This window comes from Juglans regia, chromosome 7 (genome assembly GCF_001411555.2).
Source record: "Juglans regia cultivar Chandler chromosome 7, Walnut 2.0, whole genome shotgun sequence".
Taxonomy (NCBI): Eukaryota; Viridiplantae; Streptophyta; class Magnoliopsida; order Fagales; family Juglandaceae; genus Juglans; species Juglans regia.
Genome location: NC_049907.1, coordinates 12,399,982 through 12,423,157, shown reverse-complemented (window position 1 = coordinate 12,423,157; position 23,176 = coordinate 12,399,982). Strand labels below are relative to the sequence as shown.

The 23,176-nt window shown below is 38.1% G+C and overlaps 1 protein-coding gene across 2 annotated transcripts; it reads left to right on the top strand.

Annotated features, from left to right (window-relative positions):
- The first annotated feature begins 5,993 nt into the window (after positions 1-5,993).
- On the top strand, positions 5,994-11,115 carry LOC108992643 (granule-bound starch synthase 1, chloroplastic/amyloplastic-like). 2 transcript variants are annotated; one of them, XM_018967242.2, is made up of 14 exons: positions 5,994-6,364; positions 7,148-7,516; positions 7,641-7,721; positions 7,846-7,944; positions 8,048-8,137; positions 8,610-8,673; positions 8,765-8,865; positions 8,961-9,070; positions 9,148-9,391; positions 9,481-9,657; positions 9,806-9,997; positions 10,133-10,219; positions 10,435-10,563; positions 10,670-11,115. In XM_018967242.2, exons 2-14 carry the CDS (start codon positions 7,163-7,165, stop codon positions 10,784-10,786), a joined length of 1,845 nt encoding a protein of 614 aa, XP_018822787.1. In that variant the 5' UTR covers positions 5,994-6,364; positions 7,148-7,162; the 3' UTR covers positions 10,787-11,115. The 2 variants fall into 2 exon arrangements, with proteins under 2 accessions (XP_018822787.1, XP_035548160.1); XM_035692267.1 differs by having other exon boundaries at positions 5,996-6,364; positions 7,170-7,516; positions 10,670-11,062.
- Positions 11,116-23,176: the final 12,061 nt, after the last annotated feature.

The window sequence follows — 23,176 nt, the reverse complement described above, 5'->3', positions numbered from 1 at the left end:
AGTGACCGACCATTTATCTCTTCTTGAGTTTAAAGAGGCGGTTGGTGAGGAGAAATTTTCAATTAATGAGACATTCCTGGACGAGCAATTAATGGCTATACAAGTCGTTCCATGGTATGCTGACATGGTAAATTATTTGGTGTCTAGAATTCTACCAGCCGAGATGACATATCAACAAAAGTAGAAGTTCTTCTCCGACTTGAAATACTATTTTTGCGAGGAACATTTTCTATACCGGTATTGCATGGACCAGATAATCAGGAGATGTGTGTCCGATGAGGAGATGGAGAGCATACTCAGACACTGCCACTCATTGGAAGTTGGCGGCCACTTTGGTAGAGCAAAAATGGCAGCAAAAGTTTTACAATGCGGCTTTTATTGGCTGACTATTTTTCAAGACTTTTAATTTCATTAATTTATGTGATCATTATCAAAGGGTTGGCAACATTTCTAGGAAACATGAGATGTCTTTAACCAATATTTTAGTGATTGAATTATTTGATGTTTGGGGTATAGATTTCATGGGTCCTTTTCTATTCTTATATTCTAATAAATTTATTTTGGTTGCTGTAGATTATGTCTCCAAATGGGTGGAAGCGGTCACCTTGTCGACCAATGATGCGAGGGTCGTAGTGAATTTTCTGCAGAAGAACATTTTTTCTCGATTCTGCACTTCGTGGGCCATAATTAGTGATGGTGGGAAGCATTTTTGCAATCGCCAATTTGAAATGCTACTGACTAAGTATGAAGTTACCCATCACGTGGTGACATCGTACCATCCTCAAACGAGCGGCCAAGCGAGGAGTCTCATACTGGAAAAGACCGTGAGTATCTCTTGGACAAATTGGGCGATAAGGTTAAATGATGTGCTATGGGCCTATCGGACAGCATTCAAAACACCGATCGAGATGTCGCCTTATTGGCTTATTTATGGAAAAGCATCTCATCTACCCATAGAGCTAGAACGCAGAGCCTATTGGGCTACGAGGACACTGAACTTTGATTTACAAGCGGTTGGCGAGAAAAGAATATTGCAAATCAACGAGATGGATGAGCTCCGCAATGATGCTTATGAGAATGCTCGGATCTACAAAGATAAAACTAAAAGATGGCATGATAAGCATATTCTAATAAGAGAATTTGAAGTTGGGTATAAAGTTTTATTATTGAACTCCAGACTTCGACTCTTCCCAGGAAAGCTGCACTCTCGGTGGTCGGCACCATTTGTGGTAACCCGTGTCTTTCTCTACGGGGCCGTTGAAATCCATCACAAGACAAAATGGACATTTAAAGTAAATGGACAGAGATTAAAACCCTATGTGGATGGAGACTTTAACTCGTAAAAGTGTTCCATCGATCTCGCTAGTGATAAATAATGAAAGCATAATGTCTAGCTATAGACTTTAAATAAAGCGCTTTTGGGAGGCAACCCAAGTTTTTATTTTATTTATTTTTTTAAGTTTTCGTTTTGCTTAATATTATTCTTTTGCTTTTATCTTGCAGGAACAAAGAGGTCGGGGAAATCTCCAAGGGGTACACGGCTACACCTTCAGGGGAGCATCTCTTACATTCTCTCATTCTTTTCTTTAGTTTTTCTTCCTCTTTCCTATTGAGGACGATGTGATATATAAGTTTGGGGGAAAAGAAATTATTCTATTTCAAAAATAATAATAATGATAATAAAAACAGTATGGTCTGATGAATAAAAAGCCTATGATAAGAATATGATTGAAATTGATTATAATTTTTAGGAAAAATTCTCATTGTTTAAGTCTAGTTGTTAATTCTTTAATTGATCTTACTTAATTTGATATTTTCTATGTTCAATGAATCCTTATAATGATCATTAATTGTTTTGCATACCTAGAGAAATTTTATGTGAATTTTATGAATTTGTATGGTCTCAACTTACTCTAAAACTTGTTTGATTACACTCGAGGCGAAATCATTCACAGAATATGACTGGAGAAATGATTAAGGCATTCTTTGAACCAATTGAACCTTTCAAGCCTACTAGTTTATTATCTTTATCCCTAGACACCCCTTTGAGTTTTATTGAATTATATTTTGGTCTTATATTTTTTCTTGCTTTGTTTGAATCCTACATTTTCTTTGTAGCTCTCACCCTAGCCTTACGTTACAAGCTTAATAAAGACCTATTGATTCCTGTTGATAGTTTATGTTCTACAATAGTGAAGAGTGATTTGAAAAGCAGGCCTATGAAATTTTTAAAGATCCATTATTTATTTATTTGTTTGCATAAAATATCTGGGGAACTAATGATGAAGTGAGAATGATAGATATGCATGAATGTGAGAATGGATAATGTGGTGAAGTTGAGTTTTGAATTAACTTTTGAGATTTGATTGATCGTGAATGATTTCTTTGAATTATAGACTTTAGGCAATTTTTGAGGCAATAAATTTTATGAATCAAACCAATGCTTGTTTTAATTGTCTGCTTGTTTTAATTGTCCATCTATTTTTCTTTGCTTAAGGGCGAACAAAGTTTAAGTTTAGGGGTATTTGATAAGTGTGCTTTTTACGTGATTTTTATTACTCTTTTATTTAGGGGACCATTCTTACCTTCTCTCATTATTTTCTTTAGTTTTTCTTCCTCTTTCCTATTGAGGACGATGTGATATATAAGTTTGGAGAAAAAGAAATTATTCTATTTCAAAAATAATAATAATGATAATAAAAATAGTTTGGTCTGATGAATAAAAAACCTATGATAATAATATGATTGAAATTGATTATAATTTTTAGGAAAAATTCTCATTGCCTAAGTCTAGTTGTTAATTATTTACTTAATATTACTTAATTTGATATTTTCTATGTTCAATGAATCCTTATAATGATCATTAATTGTTTTGCATACTTAGAGAAATTTTATGTGAATTTTATGAATTTATATGGTCTCAACTTACTTTAGAACTTGTTTGATTACACTCGAGGCGAAATCATTCACAGAATATTACTAGAGAAATGATTTAAGGCATTCTTTGGACCAATTGAACCTTTCAAGTCTACCTGTTTATTATCTTTATCCCTAGACACCACTTTGAGTTTTATTGAATTTTTTTTTTTTTGTAAATCTCACATTCCCTACCCTATTTGAGCTTAAATATTGATTTCCTTACCTTTTAAGAGAACTAAGTTTACACAAAATCACAGACTCATAAGATCATGAAGGACAAGAGAGGCAGAAGGTCTACAAGTAAAGTTAATTATTGCCATGTTATCAAAATAATAAGTTTGGTGGTGTGAAAAGTCAACTTGTCTACTGTGTGGCGTTGACGAGAGTCATACACAAAGGCAGTCGAAAAGGTATGGGTTATTGTAAAAAAAAAAAAAAAATCCGACCTGCCTAATAGAGGGGTAAAGAGAGAAATACTTAAAAGTACAATAAAAAGAGGTATGTTGAGAGATTCACAATGATTGAGAATATATGTTTGTATTAGAAGTGAGAATGCTCTACTTGTTCTGTTGGTGATCAAACTTAAGTTTTCTTGGTTTGTTTGAATCCTACATTTTCTTTGTAGCTCTCACCCTAGCCTTACGTTACAAGCTTAATAAAGACCTATTGATTTCTGATGATAGTTTATGCTCTATATTAGTGAAGAGTGATTTGAAAAGCAAGCCTATAGAGTTTTTAGAGATCCATTATTTATTTATTTGTTTGCTGCGGTGAAGTTGAGTTTTGAATTAACTTTTGAGACTTGATTGATCGTGAATGATTTCTTGAATTATAGACTTTAGGCAATTTTTGAGGCAATAAATTTTATGAATCAAACCAATACTTGTTTTAATTGTCCATCTCTTTTTCTTTGCTCTAGGGCGAACAAAGTTTAGGTTTAGGGGTATTTGATAAGTGTGATTTTTACGTGATTTTTATTACTCTTTTATTTATGAAAAGTATCGGTTTTTCTGCAATACTATTGATTTTATTTTATTTCTACATATGTTTATTTATTTTCTTGGATTTGAAGGAATGAGAAGATTTAGTGCGAAATGAGAACATTTTGGTATAAAAGAATAAACTACAGATCCAGACCGATGAGAGGCAATGAGATCTGAAGAGACCCGAGAAGATTTAGGAGAGGAGACTCAATGTTGACCAGAATTGGCGACAAGAGTTAGGCGATAAGCGAGATATTTTACCTCGTGGACGAGAAGACTTGGCGACAAAGCTCTTAGCTGTTAGTTTGGGCGACTAATCTAACCGATCAACTTAAAAGACCAATCTAAGCGACATCGTGGGTAACAACTAGCAAATGGCTTGAAAGTCATTTTGATCAAGAAAAAGAGAAAAAAAATCACAGAAGGAATTCACAAGAAATCTAAGTTCAAAATACATTGGGCGACAACCTGAACATGTTTGAGTGTTTTGATTATAACTTTCTACTCACATATCCGATGGATGCGATTATGGATGGGTTGGAAAGCTGACTTAAAGGGATACAACTTTATCCCTAATAAGGATTTCTAAATTCTGACTCCTGGAATGAGTACGAGGCTGCTAAAATTAGCCAAAAATTTAGGCGAATTTTTAGGCAGAAATCATGAAAACATTAGGTTTTCTTTTCTACCCTATATAAACATATCATTAGAACGAAATTAAGGGAAAAGAGTCTGAATTTTAGAGTCCAATATTTCAGAGTTTATTCTTTAAGTTTATTTCAAGGAGGCGAATTTGGGAAGTAGAGGCAAGAGCCGCATGCTTCATCAACCGACTCCAATAAATAACACTAGTTTTATTCCTTTTCTTTTCAATTTCATTATGAACTAATTTTATATTTTAGAACTTTGATGTAGTCTAACATCGAACATACAATTTATATTCTAAATTATTTTATGTTCAATATTTCCATGATTGAATATTTATTCCTTGTTCTTAATGCTTGTAATTTTCTAGCTAATTATTGTTCGATCTATTGAATCGCAATGAGACTGATAGGTGATTTGTGATTAGAGCTCTAGGATTAAGCACTATTAGTTGAGTGAAAGTAGAGATACTTTACAGCGATTAATGTGATTTTCAAGAAAAATTCAAAGAACTTAATGAGTCTCAATTAGTTAAATTCATATAAAGATATTGAGTTATTAATTGGAAATATTTTTAGTATTATTCGAGAGAAAATATTGAATAGTTAAGGAATTTTTATCATCAATTAGAGATAATTGAAATTTTATAATAAGGAAGAATAAATTATGTGGGATTCGTTAGGTGAAATCAAACGTTCTAGATCTATTCTTGTTATATTTAAAATTTTAATTTTAATGCTGTTTTTTTCAGTTTAATTTAGATAATCTATTATTAAAATTTTAGTTTGCCAAATAGTAATTAATTTAATAAATTTCAATACTGAATAGCATAATTAATCTTTGTGGGCTTGACATCTGTTTTCTTTAAAATATTTTACTACTTGTTATGATTCTATGCACTTACAGATATTTTCATGCAAACAGTACTACATATACTTATAGTTTAAATTATACTTTAGACTCATTTTGTTAGTTTTCTTTTAAATTTTTTTAAATTTTATGAATTTTAGCATATCAATAATTAACAAGTGGAGAAATAAGCTATGTCTAGGTCATTAAACTATGTCCTTGCTTCGCAAATTTTAAACTGCTTTTTGCATATGCATTTTCTCGTTCATATTATATACGACAAAGATAAGAAAACAACAAAAGAAACAGGGGAGAATCAACCCCTAGGAAAGTGGCTATCGGTGGTAGGTTCCATTATATATATATATATATGATAAATGATGATAACCACAAGAAATTTTATAATTTATAATATCTTTTTATCCTCTCCAGCCATGATTACCACGAGAAATCCACGTGTGCAATTTGTAATTCAGATAACTGTGACTCTGAAGGCCTGGAAATCCGACGACACAATGCCAGAGACCTTATGAAAAAATCTTTAAAAATCTGCATGGAACCACTCATAAGACAGATGATGAAAAAAATGGCTTCCAAATACGATATACTCCTTTCATTCCATACAGTAAAACTTGCATTAATATCTTCAGTAGCAAATTAATTTTCAGTACCAGGACAAAGCAAATGAGTTCTCTGGACTCTAGTCCAAAGAATACATAATGTTTGGGGCATATTCTATGTATTCTTCAACAGCTGGCCCATGGCTCTCACTTCTTGTGTGACTTTTAAGCCGTGAACAGATCCTGTGGTGGGGCTGAGACGCAAGACGCCTCAGCCATTGTGCTGTGGCCAGGTGGAAGGCATGATACTGGCTTGAAGAACGGCTACAAATGGCAGCTCTCTTGGGTATCTTCATGATTCATTCTCAGTACCCGTTCATTGAAGCGACTGAACTCCAATAAGTCACCGTAAGTAGAAATATCTCTGTTTGCCTTTTTGAATATTGCTTGGTATGTGGCTTCCTGTCTTTTCCTGCTCTAGCATGGTTCTTCAGCAATTTGTTTCTTCCCATCTCATATTTTAATATTTTCTTAATTTTCCAATTGATTACCAGTTACCCAAGTTTAGAAAAGAATCGAACGCCTGAGTTTTGACATTTTCAACAATTTTGAAGCCATAAAATAGAATCTTAACTATTTACTTAGTAACCAAATAGGGGCCAACTTTCTGTGATTCTTCTTCAATGGCAAACTGTCGGTGTTTACTAAAATCTTACAATATTGAGAAATTTTGAGCCTTCAAACTAAATTAAAGTAGCCAATTATAATCTAGGGCTGAAGTTGGTTTTCAATTAATCTAATCATTACAATTTTTTCAAATTCTCGTACAAAAGAAAATAAATAATTTAATTTTTTCAAATCTTAAAATAAAAATAATATTAAAAATATATATTCTAATAATATTTTATTCAATTTTTAACTTCAAAAACAAATATGATCATCGTGCCTGGTTATGGATTGAAAAAGGCTTCTGGAATAGAATTTCGATGAAGCATCAATGCACAGAGAGCTGAGTATAATCCCTGCCCTTGATCTATGAGCATTCATGGACAAGGTGTGGTGAGGAAACGCTTCAGCTTCTCAGCAAGTGAATTCTCTAAGCTCCTTTCGTTGTTATAACATGCATCTAGTGAGTCTAAAATCTATGAGCATCAATTACTGTTGTCACTTTCTGATATCATTCGGTAACAGAACAAAATATCAACAATGGCAGCTGTGGCCGCCTCAAACATTGCATCAGTGAGTTCACTTGTAAAATGTGGAGTTACTTCTGGATCAGAGTCGAAAGCACCTCTGATGAAATTTGGTTTGATGAAGAATACCGTGACTCACAATGGGTTAAGATCATTGAACAAAGTGGATGAGCTGCGAACCAGAACCATGGCAAAAGTAACCATCAGGAAAGCAAGGAGTAAAACATTCAAGACTGGGAATGCGAGGACTTCAGAAATCGTTTGTAGTAGTGGGATGAATTTGATCTTTGTTGGAACAGAAGTTGGTCCCTGGAGCAAAACTGGTGGACTTGGAGATGTTCTTGGAGGTCTGCCACCAGCAATGGCGGTCGGTTTTTGGGCATTCTCTTTTTAGCTCATTCTTTCTTTGCAGGATCAATGAATTGCATGATTTTTTAAGTGTCATGCATCCATGAGGTTGTAGTAACTCATTAGACACAATCCTTTTCCAGGCCAATGGGCATCGTGTCATGTCTGTGTCTCCACGTTATGATCAGTACAAAGATGCATGGGATACAAAGGTGACAGTTGAGGTATTTATTCTTATATTCCAGTCTACATGCAGACTTTAGATTTCATTTCTTAATTCAGAGAGATTCACTCTAATAAGAGCAATATTTTCTCTGTTTAAAAGCTTAAATACCATTTGAAATGTAGCTTCAAGTAGGAGATCAGAAAGAAACGGTTCGCTTCTTCCATTGCTACAAAAGAGGAGTTGATCGCATTTTCGTGGATCACCCAGCGTTTCTTGAAAAGGTTAGTCCATATATGATCCTTTCTTCTTACATTGCAGATCAGATTTTTTGATGTCAGATTTGTAGAGAGTCAACCTAACGTAGGCTGATGACTGGAATTAAAGGTATGGGGCAAAACCCGATCCAAAATTTATGGGCCTATTGCTGGAGAGGATTACCAGGACAACCAACTTCGATTCAGCTTATTATGCCAGGTTCATAATCTCCATCCTTCTAGTTGCATATGCTATTCTGATCTTTGCAGTGCTTCACAGAAAATGATGGCTGGATACAGCATGGTTGGTAGTGCAATCAATTTCCACCATAACGTTTAATCATGCCCAAGGAATGTCAATAAACCACCGTAGTTATGAGTAAAACTTATTTGGTGTTCCTGGTACTCAGTTTTCTGAGAAGAGCCTCCTGGGAAGTTGGTCGTTCTGAGGACAATAAGGTTGTCTGCAGCAGAGATTGCACCAATAGATTATTGTATTTATAGAACTGTTGATAATGATATGTTCTATAATTCTAATGTATCAAGCAACGAGTACCTCTCTTAGTTTAAAAAATCTTTCATAAATGGGTTACTTATCTTTTATTAGACTTGTCATGTTTATTTGTATCCAAACGTAATAACTGTATACTCTCTCGTTATTGTTCCCAAATTTATGACCTTTTGGCATTTAGGCAGCTCTAGAAGCACCGAGGGTTCTTAGTCTTAACAGCAGCAAATATTTCTCCGGACCATATGGTACGGGCAGTCATTTGTGATTCTTTGTATCTGAACTCCTGCCATTATATAAATTTTGAGAGATTTTCTCATCCGCCACTCGTTCATGCAGGCGAAGATGTTGTGTTTATTGCCAATGACTGGCACACTTCCCTGCTCCCTTGCTACCTGAAAACTATATACAAACCCAAAGGCATATATAAGAGTGCCAGAGTAAGTACCTTGTCCTTCTCAAATTATCTGTATAAGAATTCTGGTTAACCCACCATTTACTCAAAAAGTGGATTTGTGCTTTATGACATTTCCAGGTTGCCTTTTGCATTCACAACATTGCCTACCAAGGGAGATTTGCCTTCAATGATTTCTCACTTCTCAATCTCCCAGATGAATTGAAAAGCTCATTTGATTTTATTGATGGGTATGATTTTGGTCTACTGCATCTAGCATAAAATTGTATGATGAATTTTTCCACATGACAGATAACGGTTTTTGCAGATATGAAAAACCCACAAAGGGAAGGAAAATTAACTGGATGAAAGCTGGAATCTTAGAATCAGACAGGGTTTTAACTGTTAGCCCATACTATGCCAAAGAACTTGTTTCTGGTGTAGATAAAGGAGTGGAATTGGATAACATCCTTCGCAAAACTGGCATAACAGGAATTGTGAATGGCATGGATGTCCAGGAATGGAATCCATCAACTGACAAATATATTGGAGTCAAATACGATGCTTCAACTGTAAGAACCTTCTAACTAAATAATTACTATGTTCTTATCCATCATTGCCTGCTTCATTTGCCAATACTTATCGAATTTGGCATTCACAGGTGTTGAATGCAAAGCCACTGTTGAAGGAAGCCCTCCAAGCAGAAGTTGGATTGCCAGTGGATAGAAACATCCCTGTCATAGGCTTCATTGGTAGACTTGAAGAGCAGAAAGGTTCAGATATTCTTGTGGCAGCCATTCCCCAGTTCATCAAAGAAAATGTTCAAATTATAGTCCTTGTAAGTATAAATAGATCAAGATCCCCCCCAAGTTCTTTTCCGAAATTAAGGACCTCAAGTGAAGAGAATCTCTTCCGTACTAAGTAGATCATACCACCATCAAAATCTCAAATTTACTGCTAGCTGCTTCCTTTCTGATTCCTTTTAGGGGACAGGCAAAAAATCGATGGAGAAGCAGCTTGAACAGCTAGAGATACTATACCCAGAAAAGGCCCGAGGAGTGGCAAAATTCAATGTTCCCCTGGCCCATATGATAATAGCCGGTGCTGATTTTATGATGATTCCTAGCAGATTTGAGCCATGTGGTCTCATTCAATTGCACGCCATGCGTTACGGAACCGTATGATGCCAACCCAAAGTTTCTCTTCTCCTTTCAGTCTGCAACCATAGTGCTGCTATATCTTTCTGCATCACTGTCTAGCATTTCTTATTTTATTCCTCCACCCTGCTATGCAATCACGTTCTTCTTCTGCAGTTATCTATTGTCGCATCAACTGGTGGATTGGTTGATACTGTTAAAGAAGGTTTCACAGGATTTCAGATGGGAAGCTTCAATGTGGAAGTAAGAACTAGTTCCATTCGCAGACTTCTAAACTGCAACTTCTAACATTTTCTGTTCATGTGGGATGCCACTTCATTCTAAATCGTATTATTCAACAATCAGACTTACCGATGTGTCACATTTTAAGTAATTTTATATGTTAATCAATTAAATGGTATCCACTTAAAATGCGGCATATATCAAGAATTCTAATCTGTGATGGCATGATCTTCTAGTGTGAGGCAGTGGATCCTGCTGATGTGACTGCAGTGGCTACAACTGTGAAAAGAGCCCTCGCAATCTATGGAACTCCAGTTTTCACAGAGATGATAAAGAGTTGCATGGCTCAAGAACTCTCTTGGAAGGTGCTCAAGAATTTCTTTCTCTTTTCACTGTTGATTCGAGTTGCAAGCATTATTTATATACACAGTTTCTTAATCTTGTAAATTTGGCTGGCATTGATTGGCGCAGGGACCTGCAAAGAAGTGGGAGGAGGTGCTGCTGAGTTTGGGGGTGGCTGGAAGTGAACCTGGAGTCGAAGGGGAGGAAATAGCTCCACTTGCCAAGGAAAACGTTGCATCTCCTTGAGAGCAATCGAAGTTCCCAACATTGTCTCTGCTAGTAAAACCCCACTACACAGCAGGGGAAGCATTCCAAAAGCTCACACAAGATCTTTCTATCGATTTTCTAACGAAGATGTCTTATTTATTGTTTATTCTCACCAAAAGTTGTTTTGGTGAGTACAAGTAATGGTAGGAGGAAACGTTAACACATCTTATGCATAATCTCATGGATTTCATAGCAAAAGCCCAAAACAAATCCTTGTAAACTGGAGAGTGTACATTTTCCACTCTACTATCTGTCCATCGCGAGTAAACCAATCTTGTTATAATCAGACATCCTATTAATATCCTTAACATTTGGTTAGATGGTTTTCATTCATCTGATCCCACAGCCTTATCCAAGCACAAGGAACACTAAAAAAGCAGAGTTCTCTGTTTCATCCCCACAATAAATACAGGAGAGCTAAAATTTGCAGGACTTCCGGATTTAAAAACAAAATTGGCGAAAGGCATATTGCATCGTATAGAACGGTGTTTATGGTGAGAAAAACTACACGAACGACCCACAAATCAAATCATAACACACCTAAAACCAGAGGCTATTGAATCAACAGATAAATCTGTTAAGCCAACCAGAACAACTCCGAACGGAGGGTTCAATTAACTAGTAGAAAGAACGACTTTGCCTACTGGGAAGAATAATAGCCCTGCTCTCTAACCGACTGATCCCGTTGACGAAGGTTGGGCAGTAAGAGTCGGAGACTCAAGTAACTAAACAAAAGTTAAATTTCCACAACGCAAACACAAAGAAAAAGGATGGGTAATGAACAAAGTACAGCTCACTGACAATATACTCTAAAGCCCCCCCCCCCCCATATGCCTTTCCTATCTGTATAACACATTCATCCAACGAAAACCGTTGTTGATGTATACAAGAATCAAACAACCAATATTATTATAATATAAATTTTTAATATTATTTTTATTTTAAAATTTAAAAAAATTCAATTATTTATTATATTTTATGTGAAAGTTTAAAAAATTTATAATAATTATATGAGATTAGATAAAGTAGTTTGATTTTGTGTAATCAAACCAGCTAGACTACATGCCCCCAAGAACAACAACATGAAACTCATGACTGGTCAACAAAACCTCTACACCCATAATGCCCAAGGGAAGGCCAAATCATATCGCCTATACTCTAAAAGTATTAATAAATGATACAATTGGAATCATATTGAAAAATTATCAAGAGCAAAAATGTACCATGCATGGTACACGTAAGGAGGTACCCCGAACAACTCACACGACAAACATGAGTATTAGAGTAGCATGGCATCAGTCCTTCCCTTAGTCCAGATCATGTGAATGCAGCTGCTGATGACAGTATCAAAGATCCTGATATGCAGTCACATTCTCCATCAAGTGAATATGCCTCTTGTAACAATTCTTCAGTCAATTTACTAAATAGCCCTTCTCATAGATGAGCTGTAATGTATTTTTATATAAATTTAGTGGTAGTTATTTGTGGTGTACAGAATAGAGGTAGTACGAATATTCCTTAGTCTGTTAGTTGTGCATGTCCATTTTTAGTATAAAGCAATGGTACTGTGTAAACAAAATACATAAAATGAATCAGAAGCTTTCAAGCATTCCTTTCAATTCTCTGTTCTCAACCTAGCTTTCTTAATCTTCTTGTTATTCTTACATGGTATCAAGAGCCTCAGGTTGAGAATTTTTTTTCTTCATGGCTGCTGAAGAACCCAAATCCCCCACCAAATCCCCCTTTCTCGACTTCAATAATATTATCAATTCATACAGATTGGACCATGATGATAACCCTTCCATTTCCTTAGTTCCTGACCTTCTCACCATTGAGAACTATACAACTTGGTCAAGAGCTATGTGTCGAGCTCTTCGTGCCAAAAACAAACTTAGTTTCATCAATGGAACCTTGTCAAAACCAAAATCCAACTATGACCCTCTCTATGATGCATGGGAAAGGTGCAATGACTTAGTTGTGTCCTGCCTCCACAATTCTATCAACCCATCACTCAAATCCAGCATTGCTTTGGTGGATAATGCTGCACAAATCTGGAATGAACTCAAAGACAAATTTACTCAACAAAATGGCCATAGAATCTTTCAACTTAAAAAGGCATTATCAAGTTTGCAACAAGATACTGACTCTGTTAGTATTTACTTTGGCAAGCTTAAAACTCTGTGGGATTAACTTGGTATCTATGATCCAATGCCTGACTGCACTTGTGGAAAGTTGGCTGTATTGTTTGACAGATACCAAAGAGATTGTATTATACAATTTCTCATGGGTTTAAATGACTCTTTTCAAGTTACCCGTGACCAGATCATGCTTCTGGACCCTTTGCCTCTCTTAAATAAAATTTTCTCTATGATTCAGCAGCAAGAGATACAACACCTAATGCTGTCTGGTCTTCCTTCAGTAGACTCAATGGCATTTTCTGTCAAAAACACCTCATATAAATATTTTTCTAAACCTTTTTCCCAACCCAAACGAGACAGACCCTTTTGCACTTACTGCAAAATTCAAGGCCATGCATTAGAGACTTGTTTTAAGGCAGGCAATGCCCCAGCCCCCATCTGTAATCACTGTCATATGACAGGTCATATAGCAGAAAAGTGCTATAAGTTACATGGTTATCCACCCGGGCATAAACTTCATGGAAAAGCTAAACCACAGGGGTTTTCTTCTGCAAACATGACCTCACTCGAACCAGCTAACCCCTCAGATGACAAATTGACCTTTACCAAAGACCAATGTCACAAACTGTTATCTCTGTTGCAGCCAAAAGAAGTATCTATTGCCAACCACTCAGTCAATAATGTTCAGGGAGATTGTACACATCATTCCACCATGAATGGTATTGTTTCTTGTCTCAATTCTTTCACTTCAACACACACCTCCACACAGTCATCTTGGATCATTGACACTGGTGCTACAGATCACATGATCTGCAGCACCACCTTCTTCTCATCTATCACCTCTCAAGTTTCCTTTCTAGTTAAACTCCCAAATGACCACACCGCACCTGTCACTCACATTGACACTATCCACATTACCAACACATTAACATTACACAATGTGTTATGTGTTCCTTCTTTTCATTTTAATTTAATTTCTGTAAAACAACTAACCAATTCACTCTCTTGCTGTTTTATCTTTCTTTCAAAATTTTGTTTTATCCAGGACTTTTTGTCATGGACCACGATTGGCATGGGTGAGATGAAGAATGAGCTTCACCATCTACTTGCTGCACAAGTGTCCCCAACAGCTCTCTTAGACCACTTTTCCATTTTCTTACATAAAAATATTTATGTTTCAGCTACTTTCAAAACTGTTGATCTTGTTTCAGATATTTGGCATTGTCGTATGGGACATACACCCTTTTCCACATTACATGTAATACAAGATCCTTTACTCAAAAATCATGTTCCTCTCATTTCAAATCTCAATTCATGTCTTGTATGTCCACTTGCAAAGCATCATAGACTCCATTTTTCTATTAGTTCTCACAAAAGCAGAACCATCTTTGAACTTATCCACTGTGACATATGGGGACCTAATCCAATAACAGCATATGATGGTACAAAATACTTTTTGACCATTGTAGATGATTATTCTAGGAGCACTTGGATTTATTTACTCAAAGCTAAATCAAACACCAGACCATGTATTGAAGCCTTCTGCAATCTGGTTGAAACCCAATTTCAAACCAAAGTTCAAACACTTCGAAGTGATAATGGCCTTGAGTTTCAAATGACAGATTTTTACAACAAAAGAGGAATTATTCACCATAGAACTTGTGTGGAAACTCCACAACAAAATGGGATTGCAGAAAGGAAACACCAACATTTGTTGAATATAGCTAGAGCACTTAAAATCCAATCTAATCTTCCCAACTCATATTGGAATGACTGCATACTAACTGCAGCTTACATAATCAATAGGATTCCCACCCCCTTGCTGTCTAATAAAACACCTTTTGAGCTTCTGTTCAACAAACCTCCTACATATTCTCACATGAGAATTTTAGGATGTCTCTGTTTTGCCTCTACCATATCTCAACATAGACAGAAATTTGACCCTCGAGGTAGACATTGTGTTTTTCTTGGTTACCCCTTTGGGGTAAAAGGATATAAACTTCTTGATCTAAACACCCAATCAGTGTTTATTTCTCGAGATGTTACCTTCCATGAACATGTGTTTTCTTTTCATCAACCCCACTTCACTCCACTTTCTTCATTATCAACTCCTCCTGCCTCAACTCAGCCTCTATATTCTTCTAGCTTAACTCCTTCACCTTCATTTAGCCCTATCTTACCAATCACTTCAAAATCACAAACACCATCACCCATATCACCTGTTCCTTCTATAAATTCCCCTCCCACTTCCCCCATTCCATCAATATCACCTGTTCTTTCTATAAATTCCCCTCCCACTTCCCCCATTCCATCAATATCAAATTCCCAATCTCCTCCTCCTCTTAGAAGATCCACTAGAACCAGAAAAGCACCTCAATACCTCCAGGATTTCCATTGCCAGCAAGCAACTTCAATCTCATCCCCTCAATCCGTGAGCATGGCATCAGTTCCCACAGGTATATATTTTCCTTTAACTTCTTCCATTTCTTATCACAACTTATCTCCTGCCTCTTCTATTTTTTCTGCCACTATCTCCTCTAATAATGATCCACACACTTACACATAAGCTTCCAAGGATCCTAACAGGTGTAAGGCAATGGATACAAAAATTGAAGCATTAGAGCTTAACAATACATGGACCCTCATAGATTTACCCCCTGGCAAAACTACCATTGCATGCAAATATGTATACAAAACTAAGTACCATTCTAATGGTACCATTGAGAGAAGGAAAGCAAGGTTAGTTGCTAAGGGCTTTACTCAACAAGAATGGGTGGATTACCATGAAACTTTTTTCCCAGTAGTAAAGATTGTAACTGTTAGAACAATCTTGTCTTGGCTGCAATCAAAGGGTGGCATCTCCACCAATTCAATGTTAATAATGCTTTCCTTAATGGGGAGCTAAATGAAGAAATATACATGAAAAGGCCACCTGGATACACCAAAGGACAACCTGGTCAGGTCTGCAAGCTACACAAAAGTCTCTATGGGCTTAAACAGGCCTCACGACAATGGTATGATAAATTCTCCACTTCCTTGGTTCAATTTGGTTTCACTCAATCCAAGGCTGATTACAGCCTCTTTACCCTCATTACTGCTACCAGCTTTACTGCATTACTTGTTTATGTCGATGACATAGTGGTTGCAAGCAGTTCTCTTGATTCAATTTCAATACTCAAGACCTTCTTGAACACACACTTTAGGATTAAAGACCTTGGGACATTAAGATATTTCCTTGGCATTGAGGTTGCTAGATCCCCAAAAGGAATTCACCTCTGTCAAAGGAAATATACTCTAGATATCCTTGCTGATTCAAGTCTCTTAGCTTGCAAACCCTTAAAGCTCCCCATGGACCAAAACCACAAGTTAAGCAAATCCTCTGGAACACCTCTCTCTGATCCTACTCCATACAGACAACTTATTGGAAGGTTACTATATCTAACCTTAACAAGACCTAATCTTAGTTATCCCATCCCAGTCTTAAGTCAGTTTATGGATCATCCCTCATCCTCCCACCTTGCTACAGCACACAAGGTAATGAGATATCTCAAAAATGCACCTGGCCAAGGTATTCTACTTTCCTCTACATCTTCCATTCACCTTAAAGGTTACTGTGATTCAGATTGGGCCTCTTGCCCAGACACCCGAAAATCCATCACTGGATTTTGCATTTTCTTGGGTCATTCTCTCATTTCTTGGAGATCCAAGAAACAAACAGTTGTCTCAAGGTCATCTGCTGAAGCAGAATATCGTGCAATGGCTTCCATTTCTACTGAACCCATTTCTAAGACAGTTGTTCAAGGACATTTCCATCTCTCACCCACAAGTTGCTGAACTTTTTTGTGACAACCAAGCTGCTTTACATATAGCAGCCAATCCAGTTTTTCATGAGAGGATAAAACACATTGAAGTGGATTGTCATCTTGCTCGAGACAAAATTCAAGAAGGAAGCATCAAGACTGCCCATGTTCACACAACTTCACAGCTTGCAGATATTTTCACTAAGTCTCTACCTTCTCATGTTCTTTACTCACACCTCTCCAAGATGGGAATAGAAAACATATATTCTCCATCTTGTGGGGGGGTATTAAAGCAGCATGGCATCAGTCCTTCCCTTAGTCCAGATCATGTGAATGCAGCTGCTGATGACAGTATCAAAGATCCTGATATGCAGTCACATTCTCCATCAAGTGAATCTACCTCTTGTAACAATTCTTCAGTCAATTTACTAAATAGCCCTTCTCATAGATGAGCTGTAATGTATTTTTATGTAAATTTAGTGGTAGTTATTTGTGGTGTACAGAATAGAGGTAGTACGAATATTCCTTAGTCTGTTAGTTGTGCCTGTCCATTTTTAGCATAAAGCAATGGTACTATGTAAACAAAATACATAAAATGAATCAGAAGCTTTCAAGCATTCCTTTCAATTCTCTGTTCTCAACCTAGCTTTCTTAATCTTCTTGTTATTCTTACAATGAGAGCCCGCCACCTCCTCTACACTGAGCGGGCCAAGGCTGGCTGCCTAGCCTAACACCTAGATGGGAATGACGATGCTTTTTGCTTGTTCCACATCACCATAGGGTGTTGTGCACGCCGTGCACAGTGCATACAGAGGGACACACTGGCGTGCACATAGAAACCCACAAACCAGGTACCCATGGCCAATGCCAGTTGCCATTTGACCCGTCTGCGTGTTCTACAGCCAACAAGGAGGTCCCCAACTAGGGTAGCTTTGCTCGCCGTTTCTTCCTTGCTTGACAGCCAAGAAGTTAGGGGGCGATCTCCACAACTTTGCACTTCCTATCGCGTTTGTGACTTGGCACCACCACCACCAACCACCGTTTAGACCACTAGCACTTTCTACTGTCGAAAAGGTGATCCTCGACTAGAGGGGCTCCTAGCCACCACCACCGAAGCAAGCCACAGGATCTGCTCAGCACCAACGCCATTACACATCTATGAACCACAGCCCAATTGTGAGCTCATGGAGCCACCAACGACCTCTTCCAAAGCTCGTCAGGGTTCTCTATGGCTCGCCACCCATGTGGTGGGCAACGAGTCAGGCACGGTAAGCTAGCCCCCCACCCTCGTGTTCGTTACCACCATTGTTCAGACACCGTTCCTCACCACCGTTGCCCGACCAGGTCCCTCACCACAGTTGTTCAGCCTCAGTCTCTCAACAATCAAACTACAAGCTGCATGGCTAGGAGTTTCCCTGCCACAAGCCACTCAGCCAGGAGCTTCCTGGCCACAAGTTGTCTAGCCAAGAGTTGCTAACCATAAACTTCTCGGCCACAGCATACTCGACCACGAGCTGCAGGTGGCTCAACCACAGGTTGCTCGACCACCGTGAGTTGATCGGCCATAGATTGAGATATATTTAAATTTTTATGAAAAGTTGAAAAAATGGTGAGGCCCATTAATGATTGGTTTGAGATATGTTGAAATGAGTTTGACACCTAAACATACCCTTCAACTCTCTCAATCTCTCTCTCTCTCTCTCTCCCTCCAGTGCTTTGCCATGGAAGTGAAAATCAAACTTTTGCTTGTTGCTTCCTTCTTATTGCTCATTGGTCCTACTTAAAGCAGAAATAAATTCTTGGAAGGTAATGCTTACATCTAACCCCCATTTTGGCATGGACTCTGATTTGTGCTTTGAGATGGTTTGTTGTGCTTTTTATTTTGTTTTGCAATTTTCCTGTGGTGATTTTAGTACACCGAAGTTGATCTACTTTTTTATGGGGTCTTCTTATAGCATACTTGTGGTCTCTCCCTCCTTCCCTCCCAACTCTCTCTCTATCTCTGTTGTCTTCTCCATTTGACCTGGTTCTTGAGTTTATGGTATCCTAATATGTTTTCAACAAAAGTTGGGTTTCTATGTTCTTTTGTGTGCACTCTTTCGAGTAGTTTTAGAACCTAATCTGTTTTGTCAGATCTTCACTTTTAGGTCTCCCTCTCTCTCCTCTCCTACACACACTTGCTGGTACATAGACAATTGTTCCAAGATTTTTCCTTTTCGGCACAATGGCTTTTGGTCCAAGGGGAGAGCTTTTGTTGGAGGGGAACTGAGCTTCTAAGAGAAGAGGGGTTGGCATGGGAAAGAATGAGATAGATGAGAGACAAATGAGCTTTTGAAATAAGGAAGAAGGAAGGAAGAAAAGAAAAAGAGAAAAAAAGAAAGAAAAGAAAGTCATGTGGGATTGGATAGTAGACGGATAGTAACGGGTAGTAAGGATATCATTACCGAGAGGAAAGGGAGGTTGGAGTAACTTGGTTGGGCGGCCATTGTGACCGTGTAGGTGGGCTAAGTGGCATAAATAAAAAAGAAAAAAATAATTAATATTGTTTACAATAAATATAATATTTAGAAAGTCGATATTCTTTTACTTATATTTTGGCTAGAAAATTTACCATTGACATATTTATTTTTATTTTTTCAATTTATTTTTATTTTCTTAATAGTATATTACAAAAAGGGTAAAAATCCCGTATCAAAACTCTCTAAAAAAATTTTGTTTTATTTAACTATTATTTTTTTACATGTTTTATAATTTCCTTATTTTTATCATATACTCTTTATTCGATTAGTACTTTTTAAGAAAAACGCTTATAGGTCCAATAGCATTGATTGAGAAAAGCGACCGATAAACTTTCCTAAGATCAACCCACGCCATGCGATTTTTACTCGACTGCTCTCTCTCTCTCGAACCCGTCTCCCTTAGCGCTTGATACAGCTTTGTTTCGAGGGCTCGAGGGGGTGGGAGTTTCGGCTCCTCCCCCCTCTCCCCACCTCTCCCCACCTCCGTCAGCTCTGTGCACACAGCCGCTCCGTTTTTGTGTTGTTTTTGTTTTGTAGGCTAAATAAGGGGGAACAGCGGCTCTGATCTTTCCGGTGACAATAGATCAGCACGCGCCTCTCCATGGTGTTACCCAGCCGCCGATCTTCAAGTCTACCGAAGGCGATGCCATCCGGAGTGGCGAGTTGCTCGCACGCGCGGCCAAAAAACTCGGAGGCGTTCGTCGAGTGGCCTTCTCGCGACGCCGAGAGGCCCTCTACCATCGCCACGCGCGGCGCCGCTGGGGTCTGTGAGTCCGGAACTTCCAAGATCGGTCGATGGCTTTCTCCCAGGGTGGCGCGTGTTCTGCACGCGCCTCCGCAGCCGTTCGGAGCTTTTTCTTCTACTGTTGTTTTTAGTTGTGTTCCATTGTATTTTCTTGTGTCCTGTTTAAAAAAAAAAAATCAATAAATAAAAAAATTTAGTCCCTGCGAACCGTGGTCCGAACTGGTGGTATGTCCCCATCTCCGCTTTGGCGGTGTATGGTGTTGGTGCACCCTACCTCGCGTAGTCGGGGTATGGGTTTTGTCATCAAGTTATTGGTTTACTCTGTCGGGGACAGAGATGTGTACGACGAATATCTTAGACTTCAGTTTTTAGAGTTCTGTCGTCTGGGCTTGACCATGTCAGCCACAAAAGTGTGCTGATGAGTTATTAACGTTTGTAACTGACTTTTTAAGTCAAAGTTATATGTCCTTTTTATGAATGAAATGTGACCCTTTATCATCAAAAAAAAAAAAAAAAATGCGACCGATACTTTTTTTATTTTTTTGTTCTTTTACTTTTATTAGTCAATGCTATGGGGTAACATAGCAGGACTCATTTTTTTAATAAAATTTTATATATTATATTATCATCTTATTTTTATTTTATTAAGTATAATGTTGTATATTTATTATTATTAAATAATTATTTATTATATACTTATATATTATCTAATGATGATAAATTTGTCACATATTATTTAATATAATTAAAATAGGATAAAAACATGATATATAGTATTATTATTTTTTAATAAATATATTCTTTCAACTGTCATATGTTTTTAAACGATTATACTCTCCCCCACGAATGTATTTTTCCAACGTTAGATGAGCTTGCCCATTGCTCACAAAGCACTCCTGTAGCTTGAAATAATGCTGCATATTCAAGATAAACTTTGAATTAGAGAAATATATTTTACCCGGCAAATGCCTACATAGCGAATAGCAATCATACGTAAATCCTGAATACTCATCATAAATGAGCATGGCTTGGCTGGAGTTTCATCTCAGTAAGATATATATGGCTGGATTTTCATCATAATAACATCCTCCTTCCAATGCATTTAATATTTTTATTGTGTAAACAAATTTAAATTAGGTCTGTTAGGGATAAAATTGATTGGGTCTAATCTATTGAAAATCTATCACTAATAATAAGGGAAGAGATAAAACTAAAAAATAAGGCATGGAAGAGATAAGGCAAGGGAGAGACAAATCAAAACTAGTTGGCTCAGACTCCTAAAAGAAAAAAGGTTTCACAAGGTAAGTTGAACTTAATCACTCTAAGGAACAAAATAGACCTCTATAAAAGGAGGAGATCCTACAAATAAAGGGACTCTCCACAAGCTCCCTATGTACAAACTCCATCACACATAGCGACTCCAAAAGATCTCTCTCAAGTGAGGCGCCGTCTTCAACCTCCCGAAATCTTAAATTTCTCCATTGTATTGAGTGATATGTGCAACCATGAAAGATTATAAAATCACCTATCATAGTGGATTTTCCCCCCTAAACAACCTGTGGACGTAGACTTTTATGCTAAACCAAGTAAATCTCCGTACCTAACTTTATTTGTATTTATTTTTATGGATGAAAATGAAGAGCACCGTATCGAAGCCCAAATAACCATCGTGGGCTAAGGATAATTCCTTCCTCCCTTGGGCTAGAGATAATTTCTTCCTCCCTTCCAGCCTGTTGTGTAATCTTTGGCATTACTAGTTGACGGCGTCTATGGGATTCGACTTTTCATTATTTCAGGTAATAGGAGGATGATTCTCCAGCTCATGAGATCTTCTCCCGAAAATATCAAATAAGTTACTCAACCCTGCACTTATTATTTTATTTCATTAGTACCATTAGAATAGATCAATATATATGGAGGGACCATGAAATGGGGCGTGCACTGTGAACGTGCACCAAGCACTACGCGACGTATGTCATACATGTTATGTGTTCATGCATGGCCTGGTGCACCTGCAAGACCCATTCAAGGATTACTGTGTATGGCAGACTTACTGCCCACCACCTCCATGTGTGGCGCGGCACAGTCCCGGCCACTAGGTCGAGAACCAAGACAGAGCTGACGGGGGTTTCCCAGCCGGTATCTCACCGCCAGGATCCCAGGAACTAGTGGGAGATCACCCATTAGTTGCCCAGGGTCTGTTAAGACCACCGATGGCCACGATTGGGCTTACCGGCGTTGTCTGTCGCCGGCGAGGTGCTTCTCTCCCGTTGGCATGCCAAGATCTGATGAACGAAAGCGGGCAAAGGATTCAGGCACGATACACATTGCGAGCAGCTTCACCCGCCGGCAACTCGCTAGCCATCTACCGCCCCCGGCGTCTATCACTAGCACATTGGTCCTCTACCCCGTAGCTCCACCAGCCATATCACTCCACAAGTAGTCGGCATGCTCAACTGCACCATGCACACTATCGAAGGCCCAGGAGTGAGGTTTTCATACTCCAGCAAGACCATCGACAACCACCACCTACCTCGCTGGCACTTTTTGCATCTCCAAAAGAGTTGCTGGCCAGTTTCTTGTCGCCAGAGGACCTAGACGCCAGTAGGAGGTATTCACAAATCTGCACCTCCAATGACAACAATGGACCGATGAAGTCACTGGCTACCCCTACTTGACCCATTGGAGTCTTTTGTCTCGGTTTGGTGGTCCAAATTCACGGAACTCCCGTTACAGAGCTTCTCGCCACCAGAACTCACCACTGAAGTTCCAATGCTCGTCACTCGCCACCGAAGTTCCTGCTCCTCGCTAGTGCTAGCCCATGGAAGCTCCCTCGCCCACAGAGACAACTCCGACCAATTCACACAATGAGCAACGTTGCATGGCGGGCAACGGCTTACGACAATGTCCCTTGGCGAGCACCTCTTAACTGAGCAAACATGCCAACATCTCCACCGAGCTCTGCTCTAAGTAAACAAACTATGCTCTAGGTCATAACTAGTGAAGACAAAACCACTAGGAAGCACACGACTTGAACCCCCGCACTCAACTCAACCACAAGCAACACGTTTGTGTAGAATGTTTATAAATCAAATAATTTAATTTAGAGCCAACGACTAGAAACGTGAAGACAGAAGAGTTGATGAACAATGCACCTCAGTCGCATA

Excerpts from the sequence above, each read along its gene's own strand:
- LOC108992643 (XM_018967242.2), top strand. The coding sequence starts at position 7,163 with ATGGCAGCTGTGGCCGCCTCAAACATTGCATCAGTGAGTTCACTTGTA. Across the intron at positions 8,674-8,764 it reads ATATTTCTCCGGACCATATG|GCGAAGATGTTGTGTTTATT; the intron begins GTACGGGCAGTC and ends TCGTTCATGCAG. Across the intron at positions 8,866-8,960 it reads GCATATATAAGAGTGCCAGA|GTTGCCTTTTGCATTCACAA; the intron begins GTAAGTACCTTG and ends TGACATTTCCAG.